Source organism: Terrapene carolina, unplaced genomic scaffold, assembly GCF_002925995.2.
Source record: "Terrapene carolina triunguis isolate 2854851 unplaced genomic scaffold, T_m_triunguis-2.0 Scaffold234, whole genome shotgun sequence".
Classification (NCBI taxonomy): Eukaryota; Metazoa; Chordata; order Testudines; family Emydidae; genus Terrapene; species Terrapene triunguis.
In genome coordinates this window covers 7,998,303-8,013,707 of record NW_020664585.1, presented here as the reverse complement: position 1 = coordinate 8,013,707, position 15,405 = coordinate 7,998,303, and the positions used below count along the sequence as shown (strand labels likewise).

Here is a 15,405-nt window from a genome sequence, read left to right as displayed (position 1 = left end):
TTGAATATTCCACATAATAGTCTAGGAAAGCAGCACGGAGTCCTGTGGCACCTTATAGACTAGCATGAGCTTTCGTGGGTGAATACCCACTTCTTCGGATGCATCCGAAGAAGTGGGTATTCACCCACGAAAGCTCATGCTCCTATACGTCTGTTAGTCTATAAGATGCTACAGGACTCCTTGCTGCTTTTACAGATCCAGACTAACACGGCTACCCCTTTGATACATAATAGTCTAGGAGTTTACAGACCAGGCATTTTATAAAATGCACTAGAAATTTATATGTATTATGAACCAAGAGCCAATTATACCCAATTGCTACTCTACCAAGGACAGATTGTAGATGTGCTATGAAAGCAGCAGCACTAGTTATGTGGATACTACCTGGATATGCATGGTAAAATCCAGATCTTGATTACGATACAGAAATGTGCTTGTCTAGTCTTCCCACCACAGTGACCTGAATCAGAAACCACTAGTCAGCAATATAATTGCACAGAAGCTAGAAGATGGACAGCAGGTAATTGTATTGGTACTTGGAAACCTCATAAAGTGCTTCAGGCACCTATGTCAATACTGTTTCACAAGCAGTCCAGGTGCTTTCACCTGTACCAGCTTGAAGAAAGAAAGATAAAGATTCCCCAACTCCTCTTCTGCTGGGTCAGACTTCTCAATTTTTAAAGTTGTTTTTATTTAGTTTTGCACAAATGCTACAGGGTATTAGTGAAATGCAACTATTACCTTGCTGTTTTAAACATAAAAAAGCCTCCCTACAAGAATAAAATAAGCATTTTCCATCAAGCATCTACTCTTTGCTAAACATCCCATTTTAAACATTTCCTTTACGTGCCCTCAAATACCCAACTCTAATCAAACTGTTTTGCACTTATTGCTAAGGCAACTAGTGCCCAACTAGCTTTCTCTGCAAAAATCAGGCCAAATAGTTTGTACTCATTTGATTGTATATTTAGTGAAAAAAACTTTCCACACATTGATAAGAAAACTAATAAAATTCAAATACAAATGTGGCTGCATGTTATTAGTAAAAGCTGTATATTAGTATTGTCCAAAATTCCTTTTACCCCATAAACAGAGTATGATGTTCCAACTAACGTGTATTTTTCTTTGCACTCATTTTTTTCTAAAAATATTTTAAAAAGCAAAATCTCAAACATGAAAAGGTAGAGAATGTCCTAGTTAACTGTCAAGAGACAAAAACCATTTTTTTAAGAATTTGTTTATTTATTGAACCTGGGTCATATTTAGATTCACAAGCAATTTTAAATGTACATCTTAGAATTCAATTTTGAAGTGTTTCACACAAAAATATTGGCACACAACAGTTGCATTAAGGTGTAACAGCCACCCTTTTTGAAGAACTGCTGCAAGTGTTTGCCCAAGGTTGAAAAAGTTTACTTGGAACATGAAAACCTGTAACAAATTTTAAATTAATTGTACAAAACTGTTGTGTGTTACTTGTAATACCTTCCCCCCTTTTGAAAAGACCCCCACCCCATCCCCAAAAAAAGATTACAACTAATATACATCAGTCACAACATAATCCTGGATCGGCACCCACACCATTTAAATTGTTTAAACCCAGCATCAGATACCAAGAAAGGAAAGTAATTGTTTATACAAAAAAAAATGAAATCCACATGTGCCTGAAATAAAGAAAACACACACCAGTACTTAGCATTATGCTAATTAGGACCAGATAATGGCAGAAAATGCCACTTAAATTAAAATAAGGGCTGCATAGCATTGCAATAAACCCCAAGAACCATGAACCCTTTGGCATCAGAAATCCAGATTTCCTGAACACTGGTGCATTCTGCAATAGTGCCAACAGTATGAGCTTCGGACCTGCAAGCACTATGGGGTTAATAACTACTGTTTGCCAAGACACTGCACACAACTGGCTTTGATAGTTATAAACCTGTGAAACTAAAACCACATAATTGTCTGGTAATAAAAGGAAAGCGTGTATTTTAATATCAATTTTTAATTTAAAAGAATGTAGGGAACAAATCAATGTAATTAAGATCATTACTGTAGATTTTTTTTGTGACCAAGTATGTATACTATACTGGAAATGTCAGCTGTCTTCTATTCATTATCAGTCATATTAGAATAAAGTTCTGCTTTATTTGCCCTTCTGGGCAGTACATGAAAGTGAAGAGGGGATTATTTTCATTCCATAATGTCTACTGCAGGATTAAAGATGTGAAGAATGCAAATAGTCACTTTAGGACCTTTTACTGTTTCCCTAGACAGAATTGCAATTAATTATGAAAACAGAAAAAAGTTAGAAAAAAGACAGTAACATTGCTTATTACTACGTTTGAATTATAGCATTTGCAGTCTGTTTAGACCTCGCTTAGCAGAAAGACTAGGCAGATTTCAAGTGAAAAAATTATGCCAATTAAGTGACAAGATATTTTAAACACAGCTTTTGCTACAGAAGATATATAAAAACATTTTATTTTAACTAGGAACTTAAGCAAATAAAGTTTTATAGTTCAGAAATTAGGGTTTAGAAACTAAATGACATTGTTTTGTGACCAAGATGTTTGGTAGATAGTAAAGTGAGTGTTTGGGATCATCAGGAAAAGTTTTCTTAAACAACTCTTCGGACTTCAAAAAATCTCTTCAGGTAGTAGATTTGTCCCAGTGTCATGGCAACTAGTACAAGGGCTTCAAAGAATGACCAGAGGACCACTCTGCTGTTTGTGTTGTCATTAACTGTTGGAGAAAAAACAGAAGTATATGACTACAAAAATATTTAAATAAGTGTGGTGTAAGATATTTAATAAAGCCTATATGGTTATGACAGCAAGCACTATACAGATCTGTGCATTCATCCATACAACCCTTAGAATGCTGGCACACCCTGCATTCTTAGCCAAGTAAGTGGTCTAGGATGACTGTGTTACTCTCTAAAAGGTTAATAAAGCTGATAGGACACATCACTATAAAATTACAGCGACAAAAGGGTTATAAGGTCTAAAGGTCCAAGCAGAATTTGCCAGTTATATGTCCATTTTTCCAATCCAAGGGGCAATTTTCCTACTGGAATCATACTTTTCAGACACCAAAAGCTCTTTCAATCTCAACGTCAGTCACAAGTTGCAGCATCTTTCAATGCCCTACCCTATCTCCATGAGAATACCTACTAACCCAGACTAATTTATACAAGTTTGATGGCCGCACCTGGTACCTTACTCCAGATTTACTCCTCTGCTTTCTTCCCCTTTAGTGCAACAATTGCATTTCCTAACTTCAGAGTCAAGCTGGTATACCAATTCAGTATCAAGTCTATTAATCCACTGTTCTACAGAGTCAGTACCATTTCCAATATTGATAAAACAAAAATACAGCCAATTACCACTAAAACTGGTTAGTTTGCACATACTGCAAAGCATTTTTACTGTAAACATTTAAAGCGTTCACTGGCATGTCAAGAATGAGATGTTACTCTCAGGTAAAATTCTAGAATAGTGCCACTTTGGTAGTAACTGCAGCAAGCTGAGGGTTTGCCACTGCGTTTAAAGCACTCTTTCCTAGAGCCTAATGTTATACCATCATATCTTCTACATCCTTTAAAAAACAGCATAATGGACACTGTTAGGAAGATAGTAAATTAAATGGATATCATAGTTCACAGAATGTTAGGTCAATTCTTTTGCAGTAATCATTATTGCCTGAAAGAAAGCATGAAGACACATTCTTCCTGGATGTGAAATTATGAACAGGGACCACAACTGCTAGAACCAGTGTAATGAAATGCAGCAATGGAAGAATTTAATAATTGGATTTTATTGGATGGATGTCCCCTCAGGAATCTGCCTCATTTCCCCCAAGTCTTTGATTATGTTTCTCTTTATGAAAAGCCTATCAAGGTAATTTTGAATCCATGAGGATAAGGAGAAGTTGATGTTAATGTACATTTATAAATTCAGCCCTAAAGGAGTGGAAATTTTTATGTATTGAATCTTTTTAAAAATTAAGTTCCTATACAGAAAGTTCTAATGTAACATTATGTGTTTCACAGGAAAACAGATTTCCCCTTTATTTGTACTGGACTTATTCTATCTGCCAATTCTATTTTAAGTAGCGAGGATTGTGTCTTAGACCCTGTTCACCTTCCTCACATGAGTAGCAATTGTTCCACTAACATCCAAAGGCCTATCTCTGTATAAGGAAGACAAGGTGAATTAGGCCCAATTACAGCAAAGTAAGCCAGACTTATTTCTCAAATGAAATAATACATCCATCTACCACCAGGAAACATATCACTGACCTTGAGACATTCATGAACATACAGTACTATTTACTAATTGCAAATAGTTCCTGCTTTATCTTTCAAATTTTACACTGGCAAAACAGATAGACATTTTGCATAATTGAATTTTTTAGTTATACTAGGGACAACCAGGTTTAAAGAAAGGATCTCAATGTCATATCACTTTATTTCTATCATGCCAGTAGGACTCAAAAGTTTTAAAATTCTCAAATAACCAAATGTAGTTTTTAGATAGTTTCCCTAAAGCTCAAAATATACTAGCATTTAAGAAAAAAAAGAGCATGCAAGTCAAAGAAAGCCACATACTTGCTCTGTGTATTCTCTCACGAACTTCCATGTACTCCTGTTCATGCTTTACAGCTGTCATGGCCACTGCTAACTCATTAATCATCTCTTCTAGCTTGTTCTGATGAGCTGCAGAACAATTTAAAAAAATGTAAGAAAGTGTATTATTGACATATCAGAAACAGCTTCTCCTGAAAGTGGATGAATAGTTATATTTAATTCCATACTATGGTTAGTTTTGTAAAATGCAGAGTCTATACAGCTGAAAACTTTTCAACCTTGTAGGAAAAGATTATTCGATAAGTAAATCTGATATTGACAATGATGGGAACTATATTTCTAAAAATCTCAGAGTCAGGTTCACAGGTTTCTTCCTTTACAATTATATTTTACATTTGTGTAAGCCTCCTTCTCCATGGTATCTAACTTGGAGGCCAGGGAAGGGGTGACCAATTTTATAGTCAACACAGATCAGTTACATTCAACATATATATACTTTTCCAGAGAAGCAGAGTGCAAAATTTATCTGAACATATCAAATCAGTACACTATTGTGCTAGCGTCTCTCCTGCTAGGATTACCTTCACTATACGTCCTTCAAACACATTCTCTTAAATAGCACAGAGCTTTAATGCTAATTTGCCAACAGCACAGCAACTGAGAATTTAGTTGAAACTTGTGATGTTGGCTAAACAAGATGAGTTTCTGGAGAGGTGTGTTTGGCTACTCTTGTGACCTTCCTTTGTAGTTGACATATGGGATAAAATCAGTTCTGAAGGAAGACACCTCTCTTTCCAGGTACTGCCATGACATGACAGTGGCCTGATAATGGAAGAGGAAAATAACACCGGATGATTATTGTAGAACAATGGCTTGAGGTGGCTCACCACATGCTGGGAGCAGAGAGCCAGTATTTAGCAGTTTGGATGTCAGATGACAGTAGGATACTCTTTACTGCCTTCAATGCTCAGAGCAATGTGCAACTCTGTAACATTTAGATTAATAAAGTGTACTTATCAGATTTCTCTAGCACCAAGAACTTCATGTCACTCCCGCAGCGGTTGACCTCTGCTACTAACAGTTCAGATAGCTTGCAGGAATTACCTAGAAGTTCAGGGCAATTCATGGGACATTTAAGGGCAGTACTTGGGAGCCACCATACATTATTTTTACTTGTCAATGGCAGATATTTTAGATGCAGCCTTAAATGCTACATGAAGGACCTTTCTCTTTCAGTGATAAGAGAAAGAACAAGGCTGTTCAAAAGCCACACTTCATTTAGGAAGGAGAAAAGAACTCATGAGTTATGAATTCTGTCACCAAAAAAACCCTTTTACAGTTGCCAGAGCAATACTGACCTTACCTTACAGATATCAAGATACACCACCCATTCTCACGGCCAGCTGGCTACTGCAATATGGGTAGCTTATTAGTAAGAACAAAGATTACTACTGTCTGGATTGTTTAAACATGCTGAAAAGATACTTGCTTTAAGGCAAACATCTGCCTTAAGCTGACGAAACTAGACTTGTGTCAGTATTCTGCATGATAGGTGTGCTATTCACAGACTTGAGAGAATCTTTTAACTATCTCTTATGAATAAGAACTCAGTTAGAAAATTGTTAAATATTTCAAGAAAACGTCAAGCACTCACTTCACACATGGGTTACATATCTGCTATAATAGAAGACAAAAGGTATTACTGTCTTCTTGCTAATTAATTACTGTACTGTTGCATGATTTTCTAAATTTTATGATTCAGTCTTTTTCCCAAAACATTAATTTAATTCTTTGGTAAATGACATCTGTTGTAATTTTTCACTTACAGGTTATGCATTAGCTGTAAGATTCTATTACAAGAAAGTGGTTCATTCCCCTCCAAAATGCTCTCAATTCCCCATACCCACTTTAATACCAGAAAGCAAAACAACTACTATGAAATATCTAAAGTTACTAGATGATCAGTATTTTAAATTGAATTCTATGTAACAGAAACTCCTGATTACGTCTCCTGTTAGCCATAAATAACCCCCTGAAGACAAATGTTCATTAACAGTTTAAGGGCCTGATCCTGAGAGATGCTAAGCACCTAGACCTCGCAATAGAAGTTGTAGGTGTCCAGCATCGATCAGGATCAGACCTTCATTTTGTGTAGTTTATTAAAAAGACATTCTCATGCTAACAAACAGATGTTAGAGAAGAGGAAAAGCACAAGTTAGATGTTAGTGAATAAACATATGCAAAAGACAAGATGCTAATGAGCTTTCAAAAAGCAGTACACATACCATCCCAGGTATCTCCACCACCTAGGGAAAAGTGTAAGAGATGAACACGAGTACAGGACAAAAGGCTGCAGATAAACCAGTAATTTATATGGCTAGGAGAAAATTACATATTAGCACACTTATCAAAGAATTAAATTAATGCATGTGGTAATCTACATAGTGCTGAGCACCTGAACTGGAAGTGTGAAACTGAGGAAAAGACTAAAGAATGAAAGCATTAGTGCCTGCAGACGGCAGAGTGATTCCCAGTCATTTTGCATTACGTTGTATAGTAGTGTCTAAAAATATTTAGACCCAGTTGTAGCTGCTCAAGAAAATGACAAACTAAAGCGACTGAATGAGATAAGAATTGAGAGATTTCTTGTACAGTACTTAAGAAGGAAGTGTGCAGAGAAAAGCTTCTAAGATTAGTGTTTCAAGGTCACAAATCAGAACTATTTTCCTTCCAGAAGTTCTCCTCACCTTCTGTCTCCATGTCTTGCCCTTTTGGAGCTTCTCCAATATCAATAGTGAACATCACTATCTTAGGAGTCATGGTGGACATTCTGTTGCTAAAGCAAAACTTGTAAGTTCCATCCATGTGAGCAGCAAATGTGTATTTTCCACTGGACTCTCGGTCTCCTTTATAAATCCCTTTATTATCAGGTCCTGTAATCTGGGGGCAAAAAAGAAAATTTCACTACTCTGTGTGTGTCTTGAAGTCATGCATTTAGAAAAAGCAAATTTAAACTAAACTCATGATATTCCATCTGGAAACGGAACGCCTACCATTGATATGCAATACCAACAGAATCTATATAATCTCTTATCTGCCACAACTAAAAAGCAGTATGACATTTTTCTATCTGCATTAGAACCTTTCAGAAAATACCTCTTTAAGGTGATGTGAAAGGCTTTTTACCTGCCAAGACTTGCATTATCTTTCAACAGAGAAGATGAACATTAGCATCCAAAAGTAAACATAATATAAACACAGAACCCTAACCTCCATTTCTGGCAGGAAAGTAAACGAGAAGCAAACGTACTTGTTTTGACATATCACTACTGTTTTTAAGTATACGATTCTGTGCTGCTGCAGGTGCCATTCTTAGGCTATGACTGAACCAGTGTACTGACCACTTGTGGTCATTAAGATCTTAAGGCTCTTTTTGCCAAAAGTAGAGTGTTGAAACTTGCGTCTTGGCCTTGTTTCATTACATTCTGCTGCCCTAGATGTGAGTTTAAACTGCATTTAATACTTTTCCTCAATACCTCTCCTACCTATTGCATAATGTCACTGCATAACTGCAGAAAGCACCAAGAAAAGGTACTGCTACATCTAGTCATTCCACTCACAAAATCACCCTCAACATTTTTCTTCCTTATTATATCTCACAATCTCTTGTGAAAGTGCTCAAGATAAGCCTAATAGTTGCCATATTCCACTTCAAAGCTGACTGCATTTGTGGTTGGTGAAGAGATTCCACTTGTAGACTGAAGTGTCTTTGGGATTCTTTGAGATGAAGTGTGTACATTATTCTCCTACTGACCTGGATTTCTTTGAGGGAGGAGGGCAAGGTGTCAAAAAAATTAAAAGCCCACAATTCATAATGTGTCAGTCAAATCCAACAAAGTTAAGTCAAAATTCATGCATCAAAACTAGGAAAGTGCTGTAGAGCCCCCCCAAACTAATCAGCACTATTCTGCAAGAAGCATCCCCTACCACATCTCCTGCTAATAGAAAGCTTATTTTGAAAACTTTCAAAAGAGGATGTGGGATATTGAAAGGAAGGAAGATTTTAAGAGGGTGGTTTTGAAAGTGCAGTTACTAGACATAGTAATGCCTTTTCCAGGTGCTTTCTGCCGTTATGTTGACAATAGAGAGAAGTTGGCCTTGGGCAACTTGATCTGCAGAAGTAATTTAGCCTCTTCTGGGGGAATTTGGACATCTCAAATTACCAGCAGCAGAGACCATGACCTAGCATGAGTGTGATAGTGCTTCTGCCAAGTAGGAATTTGGCAGGCAAGTCTGGCTTATAAAGAAATACAAGTGGACAAAGAGAGAGCTATATGAACATTCCAGCCAATTGTGATTAACACATTTCTGTCTTTGGATTTATGGCCACCAGAGCAGCCCCCATCATCACTCTCCCTTCCTTCATAGCTCTGACCTCTCCCCATAACTAGCCATTAGGCTAACTGCTCAGGGTACAATCTCTGTTCCCTCGGAGGCTGTCAGTAGCTTCACATCCCTGATCTCATGCCCCTTCACCCCCCCCCCCAACATACCACCACCACCCCGTGGTTACACTCAGAATCCCCTCACACCACAATAGGGCACATGCATACACTGCCCTGGCCCTTAAAGGATCCTGCTTTTGCCCTTGATAAGATAGAGCCTGACACAGCTCTGCTCCCCGTTGCCAAAAACCTTCGCTTTGCCTGATCAAGGCGTTAGTTTATCATTCTCTGTTCAGCACGGGCCGATGGGAGGCTGGGCTGGGCTCTGCTCAGGACATTCCATGCGCCCTGGGGTGAGCCAATACCAGAAGCAGAACCCTCATCCCACCTGAACAACTGTGCCCCCCGTCCCCAGCCATGGTTACCCCCCCTTACGCTTTATCAACCAAACTGCCCCCCAAGCTCAAGGCAATGGCCAAAAGCGCCCCCCTCCCCGCCATAATTAGAGCCCATCACTCTCACCTACAGCACGGATCACCCCTTCCATGGCATGGCCTGGCATGCCTCGGCCTCCCCGCCCCCCACAAGGTCAGCCCACAGCCCCAGCTCCCCCTGCAGATCCGCGCCCCACGTCCCGCTCTCGTTCCCTCCCTCCTCACTCCCCAGCCCTACTCCCCAGGGGCCGAGACCCCCGTTTCCCCTCCTCGCTTTACCCGTCCTCCCCCGCCTCACCTCCACGTCGATGTCCAAGAAGCCCCCCTCAGCCACCTCGAAGATGAGCCCCATCTTGGTGCCAGACGGGACCCGCTCCAGGAAACACTCCTCCGCGTGCGCGTCGATGCTCACGAAGTAGCCGGCAGCCGGGGCTGAGAGCGCGGCCAGCAGCGCCAGCACCGCCCTCACCGGCGACATGGCGGAGCCAAGGGGGACCGAGCGGCGCGGCAGAAGGGGGGCACTTCCTGCTCACACCCCGCCTCTTCCGGGGCACGGGGCCGCCGCTCATAGGCCAGGACAGACCCACTGCCACGTACAGGCTGCTCTACGGTGGCCACCGAGGGACAGGCCAGGGCGGGCGGTGCCAAGCCGCGAGGCGCAGAGTTTGGGGGCGGCCAGGGGAATCCGCGCTGCGCAGGGGGCGGGACGGTACCCGACAGGGCCAATCCGCGCCGCGTGGGGAACGGCCGGCGGCCGGAAGGGGCCAATCCGCGCGGCGGCACTAGAGAGCGCCTGTCAGAGGCCTGTGAGGAGCGAGTCCGGATGGGGGTGTCAGAGCACACAGGGACCCCGGGGGAGGGGTCAGGACCTAGGAGCCTCCCGGAGAGGGGGGACCACTGAGGCCAGTGGGGGAGCGGGACGGTAAGACACAGAGGGGAGTTCAGCTGCCAGGGCCCGCCATGGAGCAGGTTGCACTAGCTACAGGCTCTTGTCCCGTGTAACCTCAAGCTGGGCTCGTTACGGGAACCGTTTGGAGGGTCACCGGGTTGGGATCACTGCGGTGAAGAATTGCCATTGCCTCTGGAGAAAGCGCCACCAGTGCAGCAGCTTCTGCCTGCCAAACCAGGCATCACAAGGGGGCCGCTCTCTGACCTGTATCGGGGGCAGCCGTGTTAGTCTGTATCCGCAAAAACAACAAGGAGTCCGGTGGCACCTTAAAAACTAACAGATTTATTTGGGCATAAGCTTTCCTGGGTAAAAAAAACCTCACTTCTTCAGATGCATGGCCTGACCTGGTTCTTCTACTGCACCTGTCCTCTGGAAATGCCCAATAGGATCCCCCAGCCTGTGACCTGTGTTGACAAATTTGAAGGTGGACCTAGCATTTGTCCAGTCTACTAAATATTTCCCCTTACCTGTCAATATTATTTCTTGTATTGGACCAACATCTGTTGGTGCAAGAGACACGTTTCGAGCTACACAGGGCCTGAAGAAAAGCTCAGTGTAACCTGAAAGCTTGTCTCTTTCACACAGCTGTTGGGTCAATAAAAGCTATTCCCTCACCCACCTTGTCTCTCTAATATCTCAGCCCTAACATGGCTACAACAATGCTACAAAAATATTTGTTCTGTCTTGTTTGGTTTGTGCTTAAGACAATCCCTCACAGCCACTTTTCCTGCCATGATCAGGCAATGCCAGAAAGCAGAAACTGCAGGTCTGAATTTGACAAAAGTGAGCTCTAAAACTGAATAATATACACTAATTAATTATACTACTCAGAAAAACTGAGACAATGTTTACTTACTTTACTAAGATTTATGTTGATAAATAGCACTTTGATATTCTTAAGTGAATGGTGCTACATAAATACAAAGTATTATAAGGCCACTAGAAATAGGACTAGTTGAGCAAGAAAATTAATCAATTGGGAACTGTAGAGAGAATACAAATGTAAAATTAGATATCTCAGGCACTGCATGAAAAAGTGATGGATACACATATGATATTGCATCACATATGTATGTTTCTAGTCAGAGGGTTAGTGCTTTCCATTTGTTAACAGGGACCTCTTTTTGTACACTTTTCAATGCTAATATGGGAGGAAAATAATCAACACTGCCGGTCACAAAAACAAACAGTCATGTTTGATTTAATTTTTGTTGTTGTTGCACCAAACCAACAGAAGAGTTTTTAAAGCTAGTGTAGAAGTTGGGCCATCTACCCAAATGTTCATAAGCCGAGACTTGCCGAAGAACCATTGTGATTAACAGTCATCTGAGGTAAGATGTGTGTGTCAACATCACATGTATTATTTCGGCTAAAACTCATAAGCCTAGTTTCACTTGCATTTTGTAACCAGTGTAATAAAAATATTTGCTGCATGTAGTTAAAGTTCTGCTATAGCTCACTTGCAACTAATGACAAGTAAGACTCATGCTGCATCTCTTTCTTGATTGTTCCTTTTTCACAAAAGTAGTCCGTTTGAAGTCAGCTGAGCTAGCTGTATTAGTCAGACTTTCAGGCTCAGGCTACAAGTACCTATAGAATAAAAACAACAACAAAAACCTGAATGACAGAAAAATGAACGAGGAGCTTCCATGCCCCCTGCAACATGTTGATAAGGTAAATTTAAATGGCGTATAAAAGTGAGATTAAAATACATTCATGTAGGACTCCTTTAAGTAGTAACTTTTAAAATATATTCATGCAGAACTCGTTTAAGTATAACTTGGCTGGGAAGTAAAACCATCCAATTTACTACAGTTTATGTTGTGACAGATAGCTCTGGAACAAATCCAAACAGCATAAACTAACATCAATCTCCTTAAATCTGTTCAACAAAACAGTATGATCTCACATCACAAATGGTTTGGACTAGCCAACAGAATGGTTGGACAAAGTATGGCCCTGATCCTGCAAAGAGAACTGACTAGACCCCCGTGCGTGTGCAGAATCGCACTGACTTCAATGTTGTCTTTACAGGATCAGGGCTTATGGACAAAGAGAGAGACAGCATTTAACATAAGCAATAACATCATCATTAATTATAATGGTTGAAATGAAGTAAGGGCACAGTGAGCTCAAAACCTTAATTTATTAACAAAAAGGAACATTATAACTGTCTAAATGACTATCTTGATCATGAATTAGCCTTTTCTGCATTTTAGGAGAACTTGTTGAAATACATATTGGGCACTAAGACTAGATGAGGCTTTGCCAAACCCACTTTTGAACAATGCTATAACAAAATGATTTCTAATTTACAGGAGATTTAAGCAATACGGGTAAATTCCCATATTAAATTTGCACAGTGAATCTTGACTTTAGTAATCTGTTCTCCCTAAATTAATGGAACTTCAAGCACATAGAGAGAGCAGATAATTTCACACAAAATGAACATCAGAGTGGGGGGCAACTTATTAATAGCTCCTGATTTTTTGAAGACGGAAGCAAAGTATTTCAGGAGTGGAGCAATTTCAGTCTCTGAAAGGAGATGACTTTACATCCTCACATAATTCAGTTTTACTTGTCTGTATGATACTTATACGGCTGTACCTTCCATCCAAGGATCTCAAAGTGCTTTGCAAACATCGATTAAACCCCACAACACACTTATAAAGTAGGCATGACAGCTATTGTTATCCCCATGTTACAGAAGGGGAAACTGAGTTACAGAGAGGTTTCATGATGTCTAAAATCACATAGCAAATCAGCATCAGAGCCGGGATTAGCGCTAAAGTAGTGTCCCTTAGATGATAGCTTTGGAATTATACTTGTTTGATTCAATAAAATGTTTGTTTGCTTGGGGTTGTTTGTTTGTTTTGTCTTGTTTTCAGGGATGACCGGGTTCATTTCAATCACAGCCACATGATTTTCTTGGATCTACTGCCAGTTGCAGGACTCAATGCAGGAAAAATCCCCACAGAAGTCATTAAGAGTTTGAGATATATTAGTGCAGCAGGATCAGGCCATAATTCTTAAATCACTGCTGTACCATAGAAGTAAGATATGGAAACTGCTTATTCAATCACTGAGTCCATTTCCTTGTGAGGGCAAGATTATGCCCTACAATTCTTTATCTAATCTAATTATGTGTTTCAAGAACCTACTGGTATTTACATAGGTTAGCCTTGCCAAAGTTTAAAAGATTATTTTAATAATATTTCTTACCTTGAATAAATTCTGAAGTGCATTTAACTGCATTTCTGACCCAACTATGAGCAGTGGCCTTTATTTAGAATGTTGGAGACATATGGTTTTGGGGGAACACTTTCAGAAGTGGATTAAAATAATCTACCAAAATCCTATAGCATGTATTTGGGGAAAGATCACAGAAACTGAGCCAATACCATTATACAGAGGAACAAGACAAGGGTGTCCCTTACCACCCTTATTTAATGATTGAACCATTAGAAGAAAAGATCAGGGACACTGCAGAAATGCAGGGAATAAGTATATTGGGAATAGAAAACAAAGTTTCATTATACATGGATGACCTTATGCTTTTTATACAAGTTATAAATAAAAGTAGGCCAGTATTGCAAGAAATAGTTGAAGGTTTTGGTCAGGAATTGGGATGCAGATTAAACTACTCTAAATCAGCAATACTACAACTTGGCTCCATATGATCCCAATAAATGATATATACCCATGGAAAGCAGTGGCATTAATGCATCACCTAAAGTGGGGGAGCTGTTTAAATTAAATATTGAGCCATTAATGACAATTATTTACAATGACCTAGAAAGTTGGGTATTATTACCGAATACTTTGATAGGTAGATTTCATGTACTTAAAATTCATGTCCTGCCCAGGTCTTGTATCCTTTTTCCATTATTCCCTTTACATCTCTGAAAAAAATCTTCAAGAAATTAAACAAACTTATTCAGAGATTCCTATGGTCAAATCAGAATCCAAGAATCAAAATGGAATGGCTGGAATGTCCAGTTGAAATGGGAGGCCTGGCATTATGAAACTTCAAGAGATACTATAAAAGGAAGCACAAATTAGGCAGGTACTGGAATGGCTCTCTAATACAGAGAGTCCATCATGGATACAGATGCAACAGACACTGACAAACCTAATCTCCTTATACAATTATGTTCCAGCTGGATCGTATCCCATTTTTCTGGCACCCAGAAAAGTACACTTACTAACTGGGCATACATGAGGCATAAGACCAAACAAAAAGAGCAGATCTCAGTAATATCAACATTGCAAAAATAATTGTGTTTTCAAAGCCCAGCTGAGTGATATTGGGGCAAATATTACTATGATGAATGGAAGGATTTATTTAGGGATGGACAACCCTTCCAACAAACAGATGTAGCTGATATATTACAAAAAGAAAAGTATGCACAATATGAGTTTATACAGATTGTTTATCTTTTATTCATTAAAAACACTTTCAGATAAGAAAGGAACAAACAAAACTATCTGTATTTGACAATTGTATATGTGGTCTTCAAATTTCAGCGATCAAGATTACGTCTAGAATGTATAATCTCATGACTATGTTTTAAATAACAAATCACATAAAGCTATTGTCATGGAGTGCAGACTAAATTTAAACAACAGTAAAATAATAGAATGAGATAATGCAGATGATAAATATTGGCTCTAATACTAACCAAGTAGTGCAAATTCAGTACTTTTTAGTTTACACAATGTATATTTCTCCATCTCTATATAATAAAATACATAATATTGCCCCAGATATTTGAATGAAATGCAAAACAGCCAGACTCACTTTCACACACATGATATGCAGGTGTTGGATAGTAAAAAATAAAATTAGAAAACCATCTTGAAAGAAATAAAAACAAAGAGATAGAACTTGAACAGGATTTAAAGACGTATTTTGGGAACTGGACTATTTAAATGATTCAAACAAGGAATAAGGAAATTACTCCTATTCTTGCTCTTTATAGCAAA

General features: G+C 39.4%; 1 protein-coding gene across 2 annotated transcripts; it reads right to left on the bottom strand.

Moving 5' to 3' along the window:
• Positions 1-1,221: 1,221 nt before the first annotated feature.
• Positions 1,222-9,993, bottom strand: TMED2 (transmembrane p24 trafficking protein 2). Of its 2 annotated transcripts, XM_024196131.1 has the most exons (5): positions 9,769-9,993; positions 7,339-7,531; positions 6,877-6,897; positions 4,613-4,720; positions 1,222-2,745 (listed from the first exon to the last, which is right to left on the bottom strand). In XM_024196131.1, the coding sequence occupies exons 1-5, from the start codon at positions 9,946-9,948 to the stop codon at positions 2,621-2,623; spliced, it is 627 nt and encodes a 208-aa protein (XP_024051899.1). In that variant the 5' UTR covers positions 9,949-9,993; the 3' UTR covers positions 1,222-2,620. The 2 variants fall into 2 exon arrangements, with proteins under 2 accessions (XP_024051899.1, XP_024051900.1); XM_024196132.1 differs by lacking the exon at positions 6,877-6,897.
• Between the last annotated feature and the right edge of the window lie 5,412 nt (positions 9,994-15,405).

Excerpts from the sequence above, each read along its gene's own strand:
- TMED2 (XM_024196131.1), bottom strand. The coding sequence starts at position 9,948 with ATGTCGCCGGTGAGGGCGGTGCTGGCGCTGCTGGCCGCGCTCTCAGCC. Across the intron at positions 4,721-6,876 it reads TGGTGGAGATACCTGGGATG|CTCATCAGAACAAGCTAGAA; the intron begins GTATGTGTACTG and ends ATTGTTCTGCAG. Across the intron at positions 2,746-4,612 it reads TGAGAGAATACACAGAGCAA|TTAATGACAACACAAACAGC; the intron begins GTATGTGGCTTT and ends TTTCTCCAACAG.